Source organism: Medicago sativa, chromosome 2, assembly GCF_051527215.1.
Source record: "Medicago sativa cultivar Bolivia chromosome 2, Bolivia_mono, whole genome shotgun sequence".
Lineage (NCBI taxonomy): Eukaryota > Viridiplantae > Streptophyta > Magnoliopsida > Fabales > Fabaceae > Medicago > Medicago sativa.
Genome location: NC_140750.1, coordinates 1872352 through 1894655, shown reverse-complemented (window position 1 = coordinate 1894655; position 22304 = coordinate 1872352). Strand labels below are relative to the sequence as shown.

General features: G+C 29.7%; 1 protein-coding gene, 1 long non-coding RNA gene and 1 pseudogene across 4 annotated transcripts; all 3 read right to left on the bottom strand.

Annotated features, from left to right (window-relative positions):
- Positions 1-207: 207 nt before the first annotated feature.
- On the bottom strand, positions 208-1108 carry LOC146943504 (vacuolar iron transporter homolog 4 pseudogene; annotated as a pseudogene). Its single transcript, XR_015025588.1, has one exon. The product of XR_015025588.1 is annotated as a vacuolar iron transporter homolog 4 pseudogene (transcript).
- Positions 1109-6085: 4977 nt separating this feature from the next.
- On the bottom strand, positions 6086-9498 carry LOC146943503 (serine decarboxylase-like). Its single transcript, XM_085741781.1, has 6 exons — positions 9445-9498; positions 8741-9093; positions 7948-8179; positions 7662-7855; positions 7434-7570; positions 6086-6791 (listed from the first exon to the last, which is right to left on the bottom strand). Exons 2-6 carry the CDS (start codon positions 9066-9068, stop codon positions 6225-6227), a joined length of 1458 nt encoding a protein of 485 aa, XP_085597907.1. The 5' UTR covers positions 9069-9093; positions 9445-9498; the 3' UTR covers positions 6086-6224.
- Positions 9499-12119: 2621 nt separating this feature from the next.
- On the bottom strand, positions 12120-14008 carry LOC146943502 (uncharacterized). 2 transcript variants are annotated; one of them, XR_015025587.1, is made up of 4 exons: positions 13787-14008; positions 13660-13713; positions 13509-13587; positions 12120-12690 (listed from the first exon to the last, which is right to left on the bottom strand). It is a non-coding gene; the product is annotated as an uncharacterized LOC146943502 (long non-coding RNA). The 2 variants fall into 2 exon arrangements; XR_015025586.1 differs by having other exon boundaries at positions 13660-14000.
- Positions 14009-22304: the final 8296 nt, after the last annotated feature.

The following is a 22304-nucleotide window of genomic DNA, read 5'->3' as shown; positions in this document are numbered from 1 at the left end:
TTATTATTGTTATTTACTTTCAGCAATCAAACCTCCTTTTTACAAACTTTCTTCTCCTCTAATCATTCTTTTTAAGTTAATTAAGTTGAACAACTCCCTAGCGGAACGATACTCTTCTTACTACTATTACTTCGATAGACCGTGCACTTGCGGTTTGGTTCTATCAGGAACAAAATAAAATAATTTAGTAAATTGGAGGACTATTAATTCATGAAATTATACCTTTTACTATTCAAAATGAAATCTTGAGACCATAAAGGATACATCAAACATTAGATCTAATTAACAAAAATAAGAGATGTTCATGTATCATCAAACTAAACTTATCTTATAACAAAAGGAAGATGTGGAATAAAATTATACAAATTAAGTACCATGGAAAGAAAGATTTAAAGTTGATCAAAATGATCAAACTACGACATGGTTTACAAGCTTAGTTAAACCAAAAGTAAGAGACATAGCAAGCCATCCACCAATCAAAACCCTCAAAGAAGACTTCACCAAAGGAGCTTTCCCAAGAACAGCACTCAACAATCCAAAAGCAAACAAAGCAAGGCTAACAACACCAACCACAACTCCCAACCTCACCTTATAGTCTTTAACAAACGCCGCGCCGAGTAGGGGCACAAAGGCGCCGACCGCAAAAGCGATGGCCGAAGCAAAGGCAGCATAATAAGGGTTAGGCAATTTATCTTTTTGAGAAATGTTTCCTTGTCTTTTCATTTGTGCAAACTCAATATCATATTGTGAATAAACAGACACAAATTCACCAATTGCCATGCTACATGCACCAGCTACAAGACCAGCAATTCCAGTTAGAATCATTGTCTTAACATCTTTTGTAACGGCTCCAACACCCATCATTAAGGATGCTGTTGAGAGTAAACCATCATTAGCACCTAAAACAGCTGCCCTAAGCCATTGTGCTCTTTGAGTATAATCTTTTTCATCATTTTCTTCTTCTCCTTTTTTTTCAACATCCATGTTGTACACTTTTGATTCACTACGTGCTAGTGTAGCTGCATGGTGGTGCTGAATTTCTGCCATAGATCTAAATATGTGAAATGAAACTATATGAGTTGTGAATATTGGATATTGAAGTAAGTGTGGAAGACACACGCCTTCGGATAAAGGTATTTATAGAATTTAATTAGTGGGTGCCACGCGTGAAAACTCAACTTATACACTTTAATAACTTTAATTTGGAATCTAATGCGTTCATACTTTGGTTTTGGATGGTAATTATCTCTTTGTACCGACTAATCTTTCTTTTCAAATATCGTATCAAATTATTAAATTAAGTTTTTATTCAATCGTTGTTGAATTTAAATTGAATACCTCATAAGGTTCAATATTTTTTTTTTTATAAAAAAAAAGGTTCAATATTTTTTAATGATTTTTTTCTTCTTTTATTAACTTCTTTTTTAATAAAGCTAAAGTTAAATAAGTGCAAAGCATGTGAAAGGAATATCGCTAAAAGAGTTTTATTATTCATTTTCTGTCGTATCAATTTTTTTGGAAAGTAAAGAATGGATTTTATTGAATTGCCTAGACCCACATGAACAAGATGTGCAAATATGGAGTAAATACAACAAGTACACACGTAATAACATAACCTATATTCTCTCAAAATAAACATAACCTATATATTACGTCAAAACTCTTACAGAAGGACTAAATTAAGGCCCAAGCAATGGTGATTGTGATTTTGTTGAGATTCTCAACACACTATGGTTATAAAACTTTTTCAAAAGTATCCACCCTTGGACCTTCTCACATCCTTCCAGTACCGGGTAACACTTGAGTGACATAGAATTGGCGACATTGGTCAACCACCATGTTACCCAAGTGCTACCCGTTAGCTGCACCTTTAACTCCATGAGTCTAAATACAATGATTAGACCATAACAGCAAATTTTCTTTGCTAAATGTGAATGACAGACGATAAGCAACTGCTTATGGAAAGATGGTTCCTCTAAGAATCAGAGGATTAATAAAAAAAATTGCAGATCGAGCTAGACTTTGTAAAGCTGATCTGGTTGAAAATTTCAAGTTCTAGGCTTAGCCGAACATGTGTTAATTTTTAAGCATAAGTGTGGTCTTTTTGAAAGTTTAGTTTGATTTGGTAGTTTATTTAAAGATTTATTTTTTATGAATGTATTTAATTGAGTATCCTGTCATATGATTAAATAGAAAAAAATATTAATTGATCAATGAGATTAAGCTCAATCCATTTTAATATTTAACATGAGAGTTTAGAAAATACAATTTTATACGATATCATATTTCAATTATACTATAGTAATACATTTAAATATGCAAAAAATTAATATAAACTAATAAACTTAAATGACTAAAATGTTAACAAATTTATAATCGAATTCTTAGCATTTTATAATAAATGATAATTAAAAAACATTGGAAATTATTTATTTAAGTAGCCTACCTATTACGGATAAATGATTTTTTTAGCTAAAACACTTCTAAAAAGTTTTAACATTAACTTGATTAGCAAAATTTTACCGCTTAAACCCCGACCACCTTAGACTTTGTTTGCGAGTTTGGAGAGGAAGGGAGGAAAAGGTTTAGGAAAAAAGGAATAAGCAAGTGGGAGAAATAAAGGAAAATGGGAGGGTAGGGCTTTGAGGGGTTCACTTTTCTTCATAATACAAAACTCTCCTCATTTGGGGGAACTAAAATATTGTATTGGATGAAGGTTTTGGATGGTTTATATGAATTTTTCAAATTTAATCTATGTTGTTATAATATTTTTAAAATTAAAAATATAGTAATCATATGTATTAATAATCATTCTCTAAAAAACTACTCATTTAAATTTTTTGAAAGATTTCTCAATTTTTCCTCACATTTTCCATCCCTCAAAGCCTTCACTTTCCTTCCCCTCCAAACTCCCAAACAAAGTCTTAATGTATTTTAATATACCTTACAATTGAACTATAGTCACATGCATAATCATTCTCTGTTAAAAAAAATAGTTTGACTTAAACCTAGTATTCATATGTCAGGTCCTATTCCCCCTTAATATTGTGTTCGAGCACCGTTTTCATCCTCTGATATTAATTGTTCGACTTAATTTGGTCCTGATTAGTAAGTAGTAAATAAAGGAATCTCAATATTTACTTCCGCTTAAACCCGAAACCCTAATATTTACCCCAAAATGTAATAAAGGAATCTCAATATATATTTACATCCATTTATACCTTAAACCCTAAACCTTAATATTTACTCCAACGTGTAATAATAAAGGAGTCTCAATATTCTCCTCAATTTGAGTCCCAGCAATGCCCGAGTATTGTGATTGTACATTTTTCAGCTGCCTACAGTAGCACAGTACTATCACACACAAAAATAAAATAATAATCACGTGTCATGTGAAACGAATTGCTTTTTTTTACAATAAATGTGAAACGAATTATTGAAAAGTACTTTTAAAAGGATTGAAAGTATTGACTATTTGTTAATTTAAACAATCTGTAACTGTATGTATTACTTAATTAAGTTAAGTTGTTTATATTAGTTATTTACTGCAAATACTTCACAAAATATAAAGACAAACGTCATGTGCGTGTGCGGTGAGAGAGAGATATTGACATCTGATTCAATTTTTCTTCAGCAAGATTCCGTTATTAATGGTTTATTATGACATTTTGACATCATTGGTACGTTTCTCATACAAATATAGCAATAGATACAAAGATTTGGTGTTATGCTACACACTTACGTCTCTTTGTTTTTGTAATATGGATTTGAATTTCTTCCCACAGATAAGAAGGTTGATATATATCATTCCGTTGTATACAAACTAACATTACCTCTGAGGATTACAAACTACAATGTTATGACAAGTTCCTTCACAATTTAGAACAAAAAACGTTACGGGGGGCATAGTAAGAATTTCAATAGTTCGCAGGGGTGTGAGAATGAAGTGTGAATGTGTAGAGTAAATGTTTTGCCATAATGTTGCAGTATGGTGTTGTAACTTGTATGCAACTCATAAATATTGAAAATCCAAGTCTGTCCTTTTGAGTTTGAGCATTTGTTTTTTTATTTCTTCTGGACTAGTGAGTGTATATATTATATTTTTGTTTTCGAGTGTAATTCAAACTGATCGTGATCATCTAATTATTTCCTTCATTTTTAAAGTAGAGGAATTTACTATTAATTAACTTGATTGAAAAAACTCGAGGAATCAAAAATTGTATAGTCCAAAATATAGGAGTAAAAAGTGTCGTACCTAAAGCATGCAAAAAATCTTTGTATTAACATATAAGGTTTCAACATAGAATAACAAGCAAACTAACAAAGAAGACGATTAGGGTTTCATGGAATCCAAAATAGATTAATATTACAAAAGGTTATGAGAGAATATAATAAACATAATAGACTCTAACTTACTAATATAAAGGACCAATAACTTAAGTCCAATACTTTATTATCTAACACTTTGCTTCTAATTTTATTTGCTAATTAAAAGAATAATAAAATACACCCATGATTTAATTGTTCAGTGTGGAGCACACACTCCTTTATTTGTTTATTTGTTTTCTATTTTTGTTACTTTCAAAATCGTCAACTCAGTCTAGAAATCGCAATTTGATTCTAATGGTATAATTCCACATTTGATTGTTTAATTTTATACGTGTGCAATGGTTGGTAATAATTAAGTACGAACAAGACAACTAGGTTATTTTTTGTCAAAAAAAAAAAAAGACAACTAGGTTATTTAATCTCCTTGATTAATTTAATTAACAGGTGGAATAGTGACAGGACATACCAATACCTTAATGGTTTGGTTCCACTTAATAATTTATCTAAAGTTTGTGAATTTGAGTTCATTCAGTTAATTTAGTTGATTAAATCTCCTCAACTTATATTTCATATCTGTGAGTGTGACTGTGATACTCATCGTTAATTAATCTGCCACATTAGGCGTGGTGTATATGTATAAGATTTTTTTTTTTTTTTGAAAGGATGTGTATAAGAAAGTTGAAAGCTCTTATAAAAAAAATAGTAGAAGCTTACCCAAAGTTTGTTTTATTTTCGATAGTTAATTAAATAAAAATTGCAGGAGGAAATTTTTATTAATTAAATTGATACAAATGGTAATTTTACAATGTCTTCAAGGGAATTTAAACTTAGTAAACTCTTATATTAATAAAGATAGCTAGCTAAGAAATTATTCTACTACACCTAATTTATTTTAAATTACATAATGTGACACAAATCACAACATTGCAAATAATTAATTTACTTAAAATTGTTAATTCACGACACCAAAATATCTTCACTTTCATCCGGTGGGCGTATAAGCTCTATAGATGACAAATTAAACAATTTGCTTGAACCCATTGTATAATAGTCATAAGATTGATGTGAATAATGCCTCCCAAATATGCCAGCAATTGTATATGAAAACTGTGTGTGTGCTTACATTGACGAACAACTTCATAAAGGAAATGAAACCTTCTGCACAACAATATCAAAATATGTTAATTCTTTAGATTTTATTTTTTAAGAAAACTTCGAACTATAGAATGTATTTTATATATAATGAGTTACAGCTTGTCATTCATATTTTTCTCAAATTGATTTTGTTTGGCAATGCTGTCGATCTTCTGTGAAGTATTTATATGAGGGGTCAAGAGTCAAGAAAACAGGATTGAAATAAACAAGTTTTGATGTTTGATCATCCGTTTTTTCATCGCGAATTAAATGTGAAAACTCCTGTTTTCACACATCAAAACTTCTTTATTTCAATCCTGTTTTACAAGTACTAAGTTTCGTGATATATTATTAGTGCTTACAAACAAGTACTAATATTGGTAGTTGGATTTTAATAATCTTAAGAGTTCAACTCCAACATAAAGCAAAAAACATAAATTGGGCAATAAGTTACCAAAAGCAAGCCTTACTATGAGTAGCAATCCAAATAGGTTCAATCTCTATTCTCAGTTCTCACTTACTTTTCCACAAGTTTTCATCCATCTGTTTTATTTTAAACTAAGAAACTGTAGCTTTCGCTGTGGAAAGCGAACAATATATGACCAATAGCAGGCCGAGTAAGTACGATAGCAAAGACGATTCTAAATGTTATATAAGTGCGTCAAAGTGCTGATAAAACACACCACATAAAAAACTCCAAAAAAACAAACTCCAAACAAACAACTACCGTTGTAAACTCTAGGTTCTATTAGATGCTACAATTACTTATGCAGAGCACATAGGCAACTGTTTTCACCTACATCTGATGCTATGCAATACGGTTGAAATGTGCCATCTTCAAACCAGGCAGCACGCTTCTGCACAAGCTCGTTTAGAAAATCATCAAGCTTCTCAATAGTGACATTTGGCATCACCACCACATGAGCGATGTTCCCCTTGCATGCTAGCTGCCACTTGCGTATAAATTCTTCATCATGTGGCCGCTCAAATACAACCGTGCTGCTGAGCTCATTAAGCATTGCACCAATCCCAGCCTCAATAAGGCGATCTTTGAAGTAGTGTGCATTCCGCAAGCATTTCTGTACCTCTTTCTGAAAGCCTCTGTATCCTTTCCGGTTCAAGGTATACCAAAGGAAAATGGGAGCATGGCCATTTCGACTGCCCATGATTGTAGCATCCCTAGACGCAAGGTATTCCACATTCCTGGAAAGAGCATTAATATGCTCCAATCTTGTTATCTGCACACCACAAGGCATAGGGCACCCCACAAATTTGTGGCCAGAAACACTTACACTGCCAATAGGCTTCTTAAAAGTAACTTTTGGAGCCTGACAAAGCACAATTTATTTTTTATTAAATAAAATGTTATAAATATCAACTCTGTCGATGCATATGAAATGGATACAAAATAACAGAATACGGCACGATCCAAGAAACTACAGGAATAGTTCTCATTTTATAAACTAGCAGCCAAACAATAACATATTGTCCAACATAGATGTATTGACAAAGATACAACAAACTTAATATTGTCTATTTTTTAAATATAACCAGGTCGGAATAAAGACAAAATTCTCAGACTTAAATTTGAAATAAGGGGTGCCGTTTCTTACTAATAGTCACCAATAGTCATGCTCACATTTGTATAAATTAGGCTAATCAATAAGCATTAGAAAAGCAACTCAACTATCATATATGTACAAAGTTTGATCATATAATAATTGGAATAAGGTCTACGAAGTATGACCTTATTGCTGAAGTGAAAATGCAGAACAAGCCACTGTAAGATAGAAAGGGTATGCGTGGAAGAACCAAAATGCAGTGCGCAAATATCAAATATGCAAACAACCAAAACAAATGGCAATGACACATCAGCATTCTCTATCAGGACATATGGAGATGGCAGGTGGAGGTTTCAGCATTATATCTCAAATGTTACACGATTTACTCATGGTAACATTAGCACTTACTCGTTTCACAAAAGGCATCATGAGACCAAACAAAGCCCCATCAACGTGGATGTAGAACCTGTCCTTTGAAAATCCAGCTTCATCAAGTTTTTGTAAGACCAGATCAAGATCATCCACAGCTCCTTTCACAGTTGTACCTGCAAAATTTCAGTTCTATGAACCAGAACCAAAAGAATGGAGATGATGGGAGGCATGGGACTATTGAAGAGACGGTGTAGAGAAACTTACCTATGTTCACATTTATAATTGCCGGTTTGTCCTGGTGGCGAAGAAGTTTGGCCTTGAAATCGTCACAATCAATCTCGCCAGAATTAAGAGTCTCAATCTTCTCACATTCCATTCTGTACATACGGGCAGCTTTAAAAATTGAATAATGTGAATCTTGTGAGGCATACAAAATCCCATCTGGTAACACCTCTCTCCTGCAAAAGTCATTTAAACCATATTTTAGGTTCTTTACAAACTTTTAAAATGCTGATGAAGCCTGAAGCAGATAAATTTAGCTGAAACTAACCCAACTAAGATGCCGTGGAGGTTGCCTTCTGTGCCGCAGTTTGTTATATAGCCCCAGTACTCATTTTTCTCCAGTTCCCACAATCTGGCAAACCAATCCAAAACACCAACTTCAAACTGCCGGGAGTGGACACCGTAATTGCTTTCAATGAATGGATCTCCAAGGTTGTTTATGGAAAAGTGCTGAAGTTGAGAGAGCGCACCATAATCGAAATCCAAATTGTAGGGGTAGCCTGCGATAGATTTTTCATAAATTAAATGAGATGATAGGCCTAATGAACTACACAGATTAGTTGAAGAAATGAGCTTCAACGCTTACACAAACAACAACAACCAAGTACATGGATCAAATGCCACCATAATGTTCTATCATATAGCATATCCCCATCCAACTCATTAATTAATCTCTAGATCTTTCTCAATGGTTACACAAAATCCAAGTAAAATAAAGTAACTTCAAAAAATTGAAATAAAAATTATTTAAATGCACTGTTAGAGATTTGTTAAATGATAAGTTCCAACTTCCAAAAATATATGATAAGTTCCAACTCCCTCTAGTCTGTAGAATGATCTTATGTGTCTTTTCGAATGTTTTTGTATGGTACAAATCTACTTTCTCACATGCACAACCTTCAAAGAGGTCTTTTAGTGAATCAAGGCAACATCCAGTGAAATTAAATAGCGCCGACACAGTTGCAAATTCATTCTGAACACAAGATAACATAATACAACAATGACATAAATGTAATGCAATCAGCAAAGTAAAAGGATCAAGAGGGCAAGCATTGTCAAACCTAAATGATACTTTGTCCTTTCGGTTAAGGATTTTCTGTATCTGGCCAGCACACTTGCCATATGAGCATCACGATCGCCGGTAATTTCATCATCTGCTTCTGGCTCCGTGACTTCTAGACACGTGGTGTGAATATTTCTTCCCAGAACTATTTCTCTTTTCTCTTTTCCTCCATTGGTCTTTGCCTCCTCCTTGTCAATGCCATTGTCTGCAACTACAGGAGGCACTGGATCTTTGATGATGGCTGACACATCAAAATCATCAGGCAATAGTTCGACTGCTCCATTAGTGCTCAAACCATTGACCAAAACATCAGCACTTCCAACCATTTTGTTATCCACAACAGAGGAACAGCTGACAAAAATTGGATACCAAAATTAAGAGTAAATCATAAAAAATGGGAACCAAAATCAAATTTTTTTTAAAAGATACTAATGAATCCCAAAATGCCTGCAAAAAGAAAATGTTTCACTTCCACAAATATATAGAGCCTGTTTATTACAACATTTTCAAACAAAATAATCGCGTGCATGCAAAATCAATTATAATCTCTGGAATCAATTACATGCATCGAAACATAAATCACTTTTACGACCTGGTTTACATAATGAATTAAAGTATATATAAAAATCAGATTTACATAATCAATTGATAATGGAAATGCACCACTAAGTGGAAGATGATAGAGATCAGAAAAAAACTTACAGAAGAATGAGATTTGGAATCGAACAAAGGGAGAAGAAAACAGTGGCAAAAGACGCGAATACAGTGATAGAATGTAATGAAATGGTGCAACTACTAGTGGCAAAAGAAACTTTTGCTGACTCCACTTAACCAACCAATCATTGCCACCTCATTAAATTAATGATGTGGCAGTCATTAATTGGGTTGATTAACCAAATTTCAAGTATTAGTAATTGCGGTGGTTGTTTGAAAAGATTAATAAGTTTATTAAGGACTAAACTTCAAATAAACTCTATTTAGAGAGACTAAAAGTATAGATAAGCCTAAATTAAATGAACTCGTTAATTTCAAAAAATAAAAAATCCTCCATTTCTTTCGAAAAGAGACCATGCAAACATACCCTTAAAGTGTGTTTGGATGGGAGAATTCAAAAAGGTAGTGTAATTTTAATATTATTTTTATTACTAAATTTCATTGTTTGGATGAAAAGTTTGAAGTATTTTGTTAGGGTCCGTTTAATTTGGACCACTTATTGTTTTGGTCCAACTTGAACCATTGAAATGACCTGTCCCTGCAGGTTTAGATCCGATACAAAAGATCTCACCACACCATAAGATAAAATAGTGTATTAATCCCTTATTGGCTTATTATGTACATGTTTTTCAATCTAAACTAGTCGAGATACCCGTGCTATAGCACGGGTAGCGCGGCGCAAGCGCCACGCAAGTACTTTTTTTGATAATTGTTAGATTGTTAAGTGGACATAGAAATTTGTAGATTAGGCAATTTTATGTAAATAGTTTGGTAGATATGATAAGAAGTTAAGTTTTGCAGCGTAACCAAAGTATTAGGCAACTTTGGCGGTTGTTAAGTTTCTTATGTATATGTATGCATTAGATTAGTGTTTAAATTGGGTCCCGTGTATCAACTAAACACGCTTTGGATAATTTTGACACTATAAATTTTTTATGGAGTTTTTTTTTTTAAACTATTACTTTTAGTTCATTTTATAAGCAAATATCATAATTAATCCTCAAAACTGAGTTATCAAAACAAACCAAAGTATTAGGTTAGGACAATGCGATAACTTTGGCAATCGTTAAGTTTCTTATGTATATGTATACATTAGATTAGTGGTCAAATTGGGTCCCGTGTAACAATTATAAACTCTTTGGATAATTTTGGTGGTGGAAATTTTATATGAAGTTTTTTTTAAAAAAATTATATAGTATTTTCATAAACTTTTCGTTTATTTTATTAGCAAATATTGTGATTAATCCTCAAAACTGAGTTATCAAAGTAAACCAAAGTATTAGGTTATGACAATATAATAACTTTGTCAGTCGTAAAGATTCTTATGTATATGTACACATTAGATCAGTGTTCAAACTGGGTCCCGTGTAACAATTATACATTCTTTGGATAATTTTGGCAGTGAAAATCTCATATGGAATTTTTTTCATATTTTTTTTATATAGTATCTTTATAAACCTAGTTCATTTATTAACAAATATCAGAATTAACCCTCAAAATCGAGTTAACAAAGCAAACAGAAGTATTAGGCAAGGACAATACAACACACACACAAACATTATTAAAAAAACTTTAATTCTAAATAATTTTCCCGTATTTGTTCAATATTTATCCCTCAAATATTTATCCTTCAAATTTTTGAAAGTGTTAGTTTGTTACATGAAGTATTATAAAAAAATCAATAAGTAATAAAAAAAAACCCTCAAATCTTTTCTATATGCAGAAATCCGTTAAAATATTTTCAAATACTAATTTTAATTTATTGGTAAGTGATAAACCTGGGTCCCGTGTAAAAAACTATACTTATATTTATTTAATTAATATATCCTATACACTCAAATATATTTCATTAATATATATATGTGTGTGTGTGTGAAATTTTTGAAGGTGTTAGTTTGTTATATGAAGTATTATCAAAAAATCGATAAGTAATAATAAAAATTGTCAAATCTTATTTATATGTGAAAATCCATTAAAATATTTTCAAATACTAATTTTAATTTATTGATAAGTGATAAACTTGGGTCCCGTGTAAAAAACTATACTTTATTTATTTAATAAATATATATCGTACATTCACGTATATTTCATTTATATATATATATATATATATATATATATATATATATATATATATATAAACATTAACTCACTCGAGTTGACGTGATAGAGTTAGGGGACCTTGGAGTGTTCTCTATTCAAAATCACAGGTTCGGTTCTCCCTCGTGTCAAATTTGGTGGGCTAGTTTGACTTCTTCAATATATATATATATATATATATATATATATATATATATATATATATATATATATATATATATATATATACACATATATATATATATATATATATACACATATATATATATTGAACTTGTCAAAAAATCATATTATGATTAATAAACTTGTAAAAAAATTTGTGTAAACTTTCCCTAAAAAAAAAATTGTGTAAACTTTAATTTTTATCGATTATTATGATTAATAATAAGATTTTGACTTTTTTAAGAGCAACAATAAGTTCATATATAATTTTAATATATATCAAACATGTAATTTAATTGTAAAAAGTCTTATTTTTTGAAAGATTGATTTTAAAGTTCTTTGTTATTAGTGTATGACAGTTTTTTGCATAAAAGAAATAGAAAAAAATTGGAACAGAATAATTATGTAAACACATATGTAACTGGGCTTTAAAAAAAATGTAATTGGGCTCAATGGATCGACCCATAACCCAACTCATAGACAAAACCTAAAAGCAATATTTCCTCTTCTTTTCTCTTACAGCAGCCGCTAGCTAGGCTAACACACTCACTCTCTCTGCTTTCTTTCACCACACCATTTTTCATCAAATAACCACCACCTTCTCTCTTCATTTCCGACAATCTCCGCCCACCACACATCAAAATTAAAACTACAATTCTTTTTCTTTCATTCTCCTCTACTAAAGCCACAAAAAATAATGAAAAACGGAGATTCTTTGCCGGTAGCCACCAACCGGAAATCGCTTCACTGGAGATCGTATTGGAGCTATTTCATCGGTTTCTGTTTACCTTAGCTTCATGCAACAAAAACAATGAAAAAATTATGTTAGATCTGATTGTGTTGTGTTTTTTCCTCTTCTCCATTCTTGCAATCTATTGTATATTTTTGTATTTCTATTCCTTTTACTTCAGCAATTTTTATGCATCTCCTTCTTCTTCTGATGCGTTTTTTTTTTCTTTCTCATGTCTGTTCCTGCAAAATTTAATATATATTTTTCTAATCATTTTTGAGGAAAATATCTTTTTAATCATAAAAGTCATTAAAAAAATTATTTATCAAAAAATTTCAGAAAAATCTCATTTTCATTTATTTCATATTTATCATTGATAAATAATAAGCAAGGTTATTTTTGGGTGAATCTAAAGAAAAAAAATCAGCTTCATCATCTATTCATGTTCATAATAATAGAAAATAAATTAATTGTCACAAGATATGAACTTGTGATGAAGCTGATTTTTTTTTTCTTATTGTTCATAATAATAATAATAATAATAAGAAAATTTAATCATTTGTGTTTTTTTTCATTATTCTTTTAGACTTTTTTCCACCTCTTCATCTTTGAACATATCTATATTGTATTTTTTTTTTTGATATGTCTATACCTTTTTGAAAAATCCGTAAAGTTACAGAAGAATATGAAATGATAGTGAAGCTAAAAAAAATAAAGGATACCTTGCTGTTGAACATGAATAGATGATGAAGCTGGAAAAATAAGTAATTTCTTAAAACTAAGATCAAGGAAAAAATAACGAAGAAGATCAACTTCATACATTGCAATTGTAGATCATCTTTTTTATTTGATGTCCATAACAATCTTCTTTGTTGGGTTTTTATGAAAAGATTTCAACAAATAGATATATTTATTTGAATAAAAGTAGAAAGAAGTAAATAGATAGACAGAAAAGTTATAGTTCTTGATGTCTATATTTTTTATGATTTAAACATCTACCATTAAGCTGAAAAAAATAAGGATGAAAGTTAAAAGTAATTTGGTGGAAGAAAAAACACACCTGTGTTAATGATGTTTATCCTCATCTTGTGGCTTTGAAATGTTATATTTGATTCTTTTCCTTTTCATCTTTTGAATGACTTGAACAAAACAAAGTAATTTGTTAAAAATAATATGGAGCAAAAAAATAGTGAAAAAGAGTAACTTGATACCTATTATATTGTTGATCTCCATTTCATCTTGTATTTTTTTTATATTTACTTTTTCTGCAAAAATAAAGTAGAAGATGAGTTAGAGAGGATTGAGATTAAAAAAAAAATAGAGTTTAGAAAAAATTACAGTTGAAGATGAGAAGGAAAGATGAGAGAAGTGAAGAGAAAATAAGGAAAGATGGAATATAAAATGAATGAAAAAACTTTTGAAATTTGAAATTTGAAATTGGTGAATAGTTTGGTCAAAAAAGCAAGATTAAAGCATGTTGGACAGTAAAATTTGCTTCTCACGTGCAATCTTCTAAGAATTGAGAAAAGTTGATTTTTCATGGAAAATATCAGAAATAACCCTTGAAGTGAAACTTGTATTAGTTTTAGGGAGAAGGGTATAATGAGAAAAAATGGACAAAATGAAATGGAAGAAATCTAAGGCATCAAAGGGCAATGAAATTCCAGTTTTATCCTTCATGAGTAGTAAAAAGCAACTGTCAAAATTAATAGAGTTGGGGGCAGTAAAATATATTTCATAGTAGATTGTTTTTATATATATATAGTAGATTAAAAAAGGACGTTATTGTATAAAGTGGGACAGTCTATATTGGGGTGTTGTGTTTGAATTGATAAAATATTCTGAAAATTGAGAGCATGTGTCACCAAGTATTATGAAAAATGTATAAAAGACTTAATTTCCACAAAGTTCAAGTTTCTTTGTTCAATTTTTTTTTTTTGATAAAGTTTCTTTGTTCAACTTAAAATCTGCGTAGTATTTTTTTTTTTGTCAAGAAATCTGTGTAGTATTTAATTCCGAAAAACTTGAACTAAAAACAATAATTTCATTGTGTCTAAAATAAATTTTTTTATTTTACAAGAAATTTGAACTTAAACTCTAAAAATTTATATGATTTATAAAATAAAATTCACTCCCAATTTTTTATATTCTTTTATGTTTTTTTAAAGTTTAGTTTGAGTAGAAAAATATTTTTTAAAAAAAAAAACTTAAGTTGGTTCTCTTAATAAGGCTTAGTTGATTGAATTGTCTAAGATTTATGTTTCAGTTTATGAACCATTTAATATGGTTTAATTTTTTTTATTGTTTAGTATGGTTCAGTTTAATCAACCATATTTTTGCACATCCCTAACTCATATCAGGTTGTGTATATCATCGAAACAATAATCATCGTTATCTAATAACAATTCCATTATTTAAAACTAATTTCAAATTATATTATACAACCTGAAAAAAAAAACCATACAAAACTAATAAAATTCATTTATAGTTAAATATTTATTAACCGTGACGGGGTTCCATTCAAACACCAATTGCTTCACTTATGTGCGTGTGTGAGAGTTTTCAAGTACCTATTGTCATTTTGTTTATCAACCCAGAAAAAATTTAAGTATTAATGAATAATTTCTTTTTTTTTTTGAGCAATTTTAATGAATAATTTCTTAAATTTTAATATATATGTCAATTCATTTCTTTTTTTAATTTTTTTTGGGGGATATCTACGTCAATTATTATGCCCATAATTTTTTACTACATGTACGTTATATATTCACATATCCAATTATTATTTTTTTATTTTTTATTTTATTATTCATCCCATATGTTGACCCACTAATTTTTTCCAGCAAAATTTAATCCGACCCAACTACATGTGAATTTTTTTATCCAGTACAAGCAAGGCATGTGGGCATAGATGAACTTGCAACCTGCTGTACAGGTCCTCCGCGTGCAATCTTGTACGTTAGAATATATTATTAGTAAATCAATGCCTTACATTGTATGGGTCCAAGTTGTACCAATACTTCAAGTGATCCAAATTAAAATTACCCATTTTGTTATATAGGGAATTTCAAATACCTTCCAAAAACTTACAATTTTAATCTCAAAGTAATGAATTTCAAATACCACCCCAAAACTTACAATTATGAAGTAATGAATTTAAAATTTCTTTACTCTTTACAATGTTAATCTCAAAGTGGTCCTTATATTATTTTTTTAAATTTTACAAATTGGTCCTTACATTTTTCTAGTATTGAAAATTGATCCATATAAATTTCAAAATTTTGCAATTCGATCCTGACATGTGATTAAATCATATAAACTTACAATTTGCAAATTGGTCTTTGTTTTCATATTTTCAAGTTTGTAACTTGTCATAAATGAAGATCTCAGCAAGAGAAAAAAGAGTGATTGTAGATATGAACAGAAGAGAATAAATGAGAAAAAGGATTCTTAAAAAAAATGAGTACTCCCTCAGACTGCCCAAGATTTTAATTAAGTATGATAATATACAAATATAATAAAAAGGTGGCAGAAGTCAAAAAGTTCTAGCTCAACTAGCAAAATGCTGAAATTGTTAGGTCGGACGTCATGACCAGGGTTCGAACCCCGGCACCTCCACTTGTGTGTGTGAGTTTATAATGACTTTATCATTTCGTCTATCAACCAAAATATCAACCAAAAAAAAAGGTGGTAGAACACATTTAATGCACACAATTTTTTTTACGTAGTTTAATGCACACGAAGTTGACTATTGACTGAACAAAATATGTACCAATAAAAAAGCATTTAATGCACACGATGTTGACTATTGACTATAAAAAATAGGGTCATGAAAAATAGAAACTTTTACTTGAAATAACAAAATTATGACTTTTAAAATAGGTCATGACTATTGACTAGTTAACATTACCCTAAAAAATAATAAATTGTGATTACATTTATTTGACAACTTATATGGTCAAATGATTAATTGATTTTTTACCAAAAAAATTATTAATTGATTAATATTTGTAATTGCAAAAATTAAAATACTCCCTTCATCAAGTTCTATGCTATATATAACAAGAACCTGACCATACGTTTCAGCATCATTTCATTAAACAATCCATATCAAATAATCTATTGGAAAATCAGAATGGTTTCGGTCTCCAAAATTGTGTTATCGATTTCAATGTTACTAACAATTCTCATTGCTTTGCAGTTTCAAGACTGCAAAAGCTTCAAAACTTTTCCTACCAAAGTAACTGTGTCTATTACCAACAACCTTCCCAACTCCCTTTCAGTGTTGGTTCATTGTAAAGATAAACACAACGATCTTGGGTTTATAACCCTACAATCTAATGGAGTTTACAACTTCACTGTTAAGCCTACCTTTCTTATACCAAATAAATTATACTTTTGTAGTTTTAAATGGAGTTCTGTATTAAAATATTTTAACATTTATTATCAACCACGAGATCAAGTAGATTGCGACGATGAATGTATTTGGAGGATACATGATTATGGACCATGTAAGGTGAAGAAAGGTAATGTTATAGAATGTTTTAAGTGGAATACTAGTCCTAGTGTCGTTGAAGGAGGGAAGTTAAGTGCTGAAGGGAACAATAGTCCCAATGTGTAACATCATATTGATCCATATGTTTACTTTTGAAATTCAAGGAGATTGAAGAATAAAACTAATGAAATCATAAATTATGAGTTTTGCTTTAGTTAATCATATCCTATATTGTCCATTATGAATGGTGAATTTGATTTTCTCTTCTCTCTCCAAAATTTCTATCCATTTACTTAAATGCAAGAAATATTTTTTTAATATACTTTAATCCTTTTGAATAAATAAGTCAATCGAGAAGACCATCCTAAGAAAAAGTAAACGTGCTGATGCTATCCAATCAAGGAAGCCTTGGCGAATTGATCCACTCATTATGTAGTGTATATCTGCATCTGATTCCAAACATGACAATACTTAGGATTATAACCTGTACATCTTGCAACTTACAATAAAAATGTTTCAATATCCTTTTTTCTTTTTTGCAAGAGTTTTTCGACATCTTATAATTATCAAGTAACTTGTTTTAAATCATTGATATCATCAATATGCTGTTAAATTTGAAGACATAGATTGTGTGATGTTTATTCAAAAAAAAAAAAAGATTGTGTGATGTTATCAAGATAATGTTATCTCCACTTTCAAAAAATATCCTTAAAAATAGGGTGAAATCTACTGTAAAAAAAATATGCATGGTCATTTTGTCATATTTTTTTAGGGGTCATTCTGTCATATTTGTTTTTCTTTTTTTGTCAAAAAATGTTCTATTTTTCTCGATATCAATAGCGGTAAAAAAAAAAAAAGAGGATTAAATGAGTTTGAAAGAATAATATTGTTATGGTAAATACTTGGATTTTTTAAATTTATAATTAAATTTCAATATTTTATTATTAATTTTATGATTTTAGAAATATAAAATTTAATTTTTTGGAAAGAATATAAAACTGATTTTTTTAGAAAGAATATAAAATTTAATTTTAATTGCTTATTTCATCAATTTTAATAATTTGTCTGATAGTCTTCGTGAACAAAACTCAGTTGGCAGGGACACCGCAGTTTGAGAAAGAAGATGTGATAGGATGAAGCTTAATCCTTCTTTGAAAAGGATTTTTATTTATTTTTTTATAATTATTCTCAATAAAAATATTAAAAAAAATAATTGTTAGGTTTGTAGACTTGTGTTGGCCGCATTTTGTTAAAACAAGAGTGCCTTGTTCCACTAATTTTTTTTTTTTAATCACAAGGCCAAATATGAACTTTGTGGTAGCAAATTGGTTTGGAAAATCAAGCTTCTACAACAAGAGAATTGGTTTGGGTAAGAGAGGTGGGACATTAGTGTGAGTTTAAGTATTTAAGAGTAAGATGTTCTCTTTTTTGTTTTAAACAAATCTTGACCATTCAATTAAATCTAAAGGTATTTATTTTGGGTTCACTCACTCGGTGAGGAATTTAATTGAATTATCATTTTAAAATTCATTATTAATTATTATTTATATCTTTTTAAGGGTATGTATAATAGTGGAAAAAATAAAAAATGTTACATTGATTGAAAAAAAAAGTACTATTTTAAAACAGAGCGAGTACTAACAATTTCGGCCTATTACTTGTATCGTGATTGGCTGCTTTAACTGGGGATATGTTTTTCTTGCACGTGTGGTGTGAGGCGTTAAACACGTGCGTGAGAGTTGGAGCTAGCTGTTGATAATTACACGTAGTCAATATTTTTTGCATTTAGTCAACTTTCATTATTATATTTCCTTAAAAAAAATACTATTATATTAACAACAATATATTTATTTTCCCTAAAAAAAAAAACAATATATTTATTTATTTATTTACATTTATTATACCACCTATATGGTCAAACGAATAACTGATATTTGTAATTTTTAATTAAAAAAAACAATCTCCTTCATCATGTTCGATGTTATATATAATAAGAAGCAGATCTTCAATTTGTCTCAAAAGAAAAAATAGATCATATTTGTTTCAATATTAATCTATCATTAGTCTATTGCTTAAGTATGATGGTTTCAATCTCCAAAATTGCATTCTTTCTTCCGATGTTTTTAACTATTATTGTTGCTTTGCAGTTTCCAGACGGTGAAATTGAATCGGTCATTCCTCCCATAATTCCTCCAAGAGTTCATGAATTCATTACCAATAATATAAGCAATACTCTACTCGGTGTTCAGTGTAAAGACAAAAAACATGATGCTGGGTTCCGAAATATAAACTTTGGACAAGTTTATAGTTTTGATTTCAAGCCAACACCATTTATTAAAAATACATTATGGTTTTGTAGATTTTCGTGGGATAATGTATTTGAACACTTTGATATTTATGTTGAAAAACGAGATTCTAGAAATTGTGAAAAAGAATGTCATTGGGCAATAAATAAATCGGGACCATGTAGGATTAAGGAAGCTTCTTCAGAATGTTATCCTTGGAATCCAAAAGTTGCTATATAACATATGAGAATAATATTCTTAATGTGTACCTCAATTTATTTTGATTGAAGAATAAAAAATAATGAAGTAGCTTATTATGGATTTGATCTTCCCCTTCTCCTCAAATTTTTAACATTTCTTTTGATATAAAAAGGTTCATTTGAATGCATTTTTATTTCTTTTATACAAAAGTTTTTTCCTTTAAAGGGAATATTTTGCTATTATATCGATGGCTTTAGGATGAGGGTTCTAATAAAATATAGTGGGACAACTCTACAATGGTTTGAAAGTAACATTGGCCTTCTTGACTAATATTTTTTATTTCTCTTTCTTTACAAATAGCAAATGATCTAGTTCATCAAAGCCTCTTAAACAATTTTTTCTTTAAGATTGACAATAAATAAATAGAAAATGATCAAATTAATTTATTTAATTTTTAAACTTATTTTAAAATAAATAAACAAATATAAAAATATGATATGCCATTGAATTCTTAAAAGAGGTGCATGCTAACTCAGTTCAGGGGTACCAAATGTTCACCTTCAATTGGTAGCATATTTTCTAAACTAAACCCAAAACAAAATGACATATAAAAAATCATTAGAGTTTTCTAAGCATATTTCCTTCCTTCTCTAGGTGTTGTTTGTCTGAAGTCAACAATAAAAAAAGCGGACAAATACAATTTTAATAGTGAATTTAATTTAAAAAATTCCATAAGCAGCCCAACTTTCTACGCTTTTAGGGTGTTGGGAGAGTACATTGTACTAATAATGTTATACTAAACCAACATTATATATGTTGTAGATGAAGAAGATCATTAGAAACCATTGGAGAAAAAATTGTGCGGAAGCAATTCAAAGACAAAAGGCCATGCACTTCAATTATTTCATATCACTCACAAGTTTTTATGCATTCAAAATAATCATGATTTTTTTTTCTAAAAAATATATCAGCATTTTTCATAGCTAAGATAAAGTTGAATTGATTGCAACATCCATTTTTCATAACCACTGCCAAGTTGATTCGATCAACAACATGTTTATACGCATTTGCTAAATTCAAAATTACGAAAATTTTTAGTGCACAAATGAAGTCATTTAGAAATAAATTAATACAATCAAGAAAAAAAACTAAGTCAAAGTTGGCAACAATAAGAAAATAATAATAAGGAATGTGTGCTTTAACTGTAAGAGTACATGGAATAAAGTGAGTTACTGGTAATTTTGTGGGTTTGTTGAAGGATTTGGGGATTATGGGGTAATTATTTTACAATCTCAATTAAAAAATGCTGCATAATTTTAAACTCTCCAATAAGTATATACTTTGTTATCTAGCAAAATACATCTATATTTTTTCCATTGTCAAATTTCACCAAAAACCAAAGTCAAGGAAATTGAAATAATGGAGGTTGGGTAAAAAAACATGAAAGAGAATGATATTCAATAACTAAAATTTAAGATAAAAAGTTAATTAACTAACTTCCAAAAAGTAACAAAATAGCTCATCATAATTTTGGGAATTCCGAGGGATCCTACACCGATTTTGATCACCACATTAGGTTAAGAGAAACCACACAAATGATATTGATATCACATGTTCATCCAAAACCTTAAGCATCATAAATATGGGTCATCTCACTTATATGTTGTTGAAAATCTACTCTTCCTTCTAATATATAAATTTAACTCACAATTGACACATTAACATATTTTAATAAAGGGTAGTGTTAACTTGTGCCCTTAGGGCACATGTTAAGAAATTCAAAAAAATAAATATTCTCTTAAATTTTGTGCATTCAATTCATTAAAACATTAAAAATTAAATTTAATGCACGCATTCCAATACATTATTTCTATATTTGAATCATTAACTTGTACCTTAAGGGCACAAGTTAACATTTCCCTTTGATAAACGGTACAACTATTTGTGTCTCTAATTAAGTAACATAGTCAAATAAGATCAAACACAAGTACAAAACAATATAAAAAGGTAGGTTGGTTGGGAATTTCATGGAGGGAGATTTATATTCATTTCTTTCATGAGAAGAAAGAAATAGACGAAAAATATGGAGTTGAAAAGGGAATTTGAACCTGAAAGAAGATAACATAAACAAAATAAGTATTGTAGGTTTTGTTCTCAAGAGTATAGATAATAGCGAGTTTCTGATAATTTATGGGTTTGTTGAAGGAGTCGGATATTTTTTGTTAATTATTTTATGGAAAAAAATTAAATTCAAATAAAAGAGCATAACATAATTTTAAATGTCTAATAAACATGTATTTTGTCAATTTAACATAACATACATGTAGTTTTCCATTGTCATTTGCCACTAAAGTTCAAAACTGATTGAAATTTAAATAATAGAGGTTGAATGAAGAAAAAAAATCACATGAAAGAGAATGACAGATAAAAACTAAATGTTAAAATAAACAACTAGACAAATGACATCTAAAAACTAAAAGAACAGTTCATAATGTTGTGACATTTAAGGGATCCTACCGTGAGTTTGATCATCACATTAGATAATGATAATTCACACAAGTGAGTTTGACACTGCATTTTCACCATAAATCTTAAGAAATTAGGTATACATGTCATATCGTTTATATGTTGTTCAGCATGTACTATTGTAACCAATATAGAATTTTAACTCACAGTTGACATGTTAACATTTCTTTCAAGTACGAGACTGCATATGAGATCTACCACCAAGATCCACTCCTGCTTCTCCACAAAGTCAAATCGAGCTATGATACCATTTGTGGACCTTATGGGGAAGTCCATATTGGTGTCAGTCGACCCATTAGACAGAGACCCAACCACATAAATAAGAATAATATCACATTTTCATCCTATT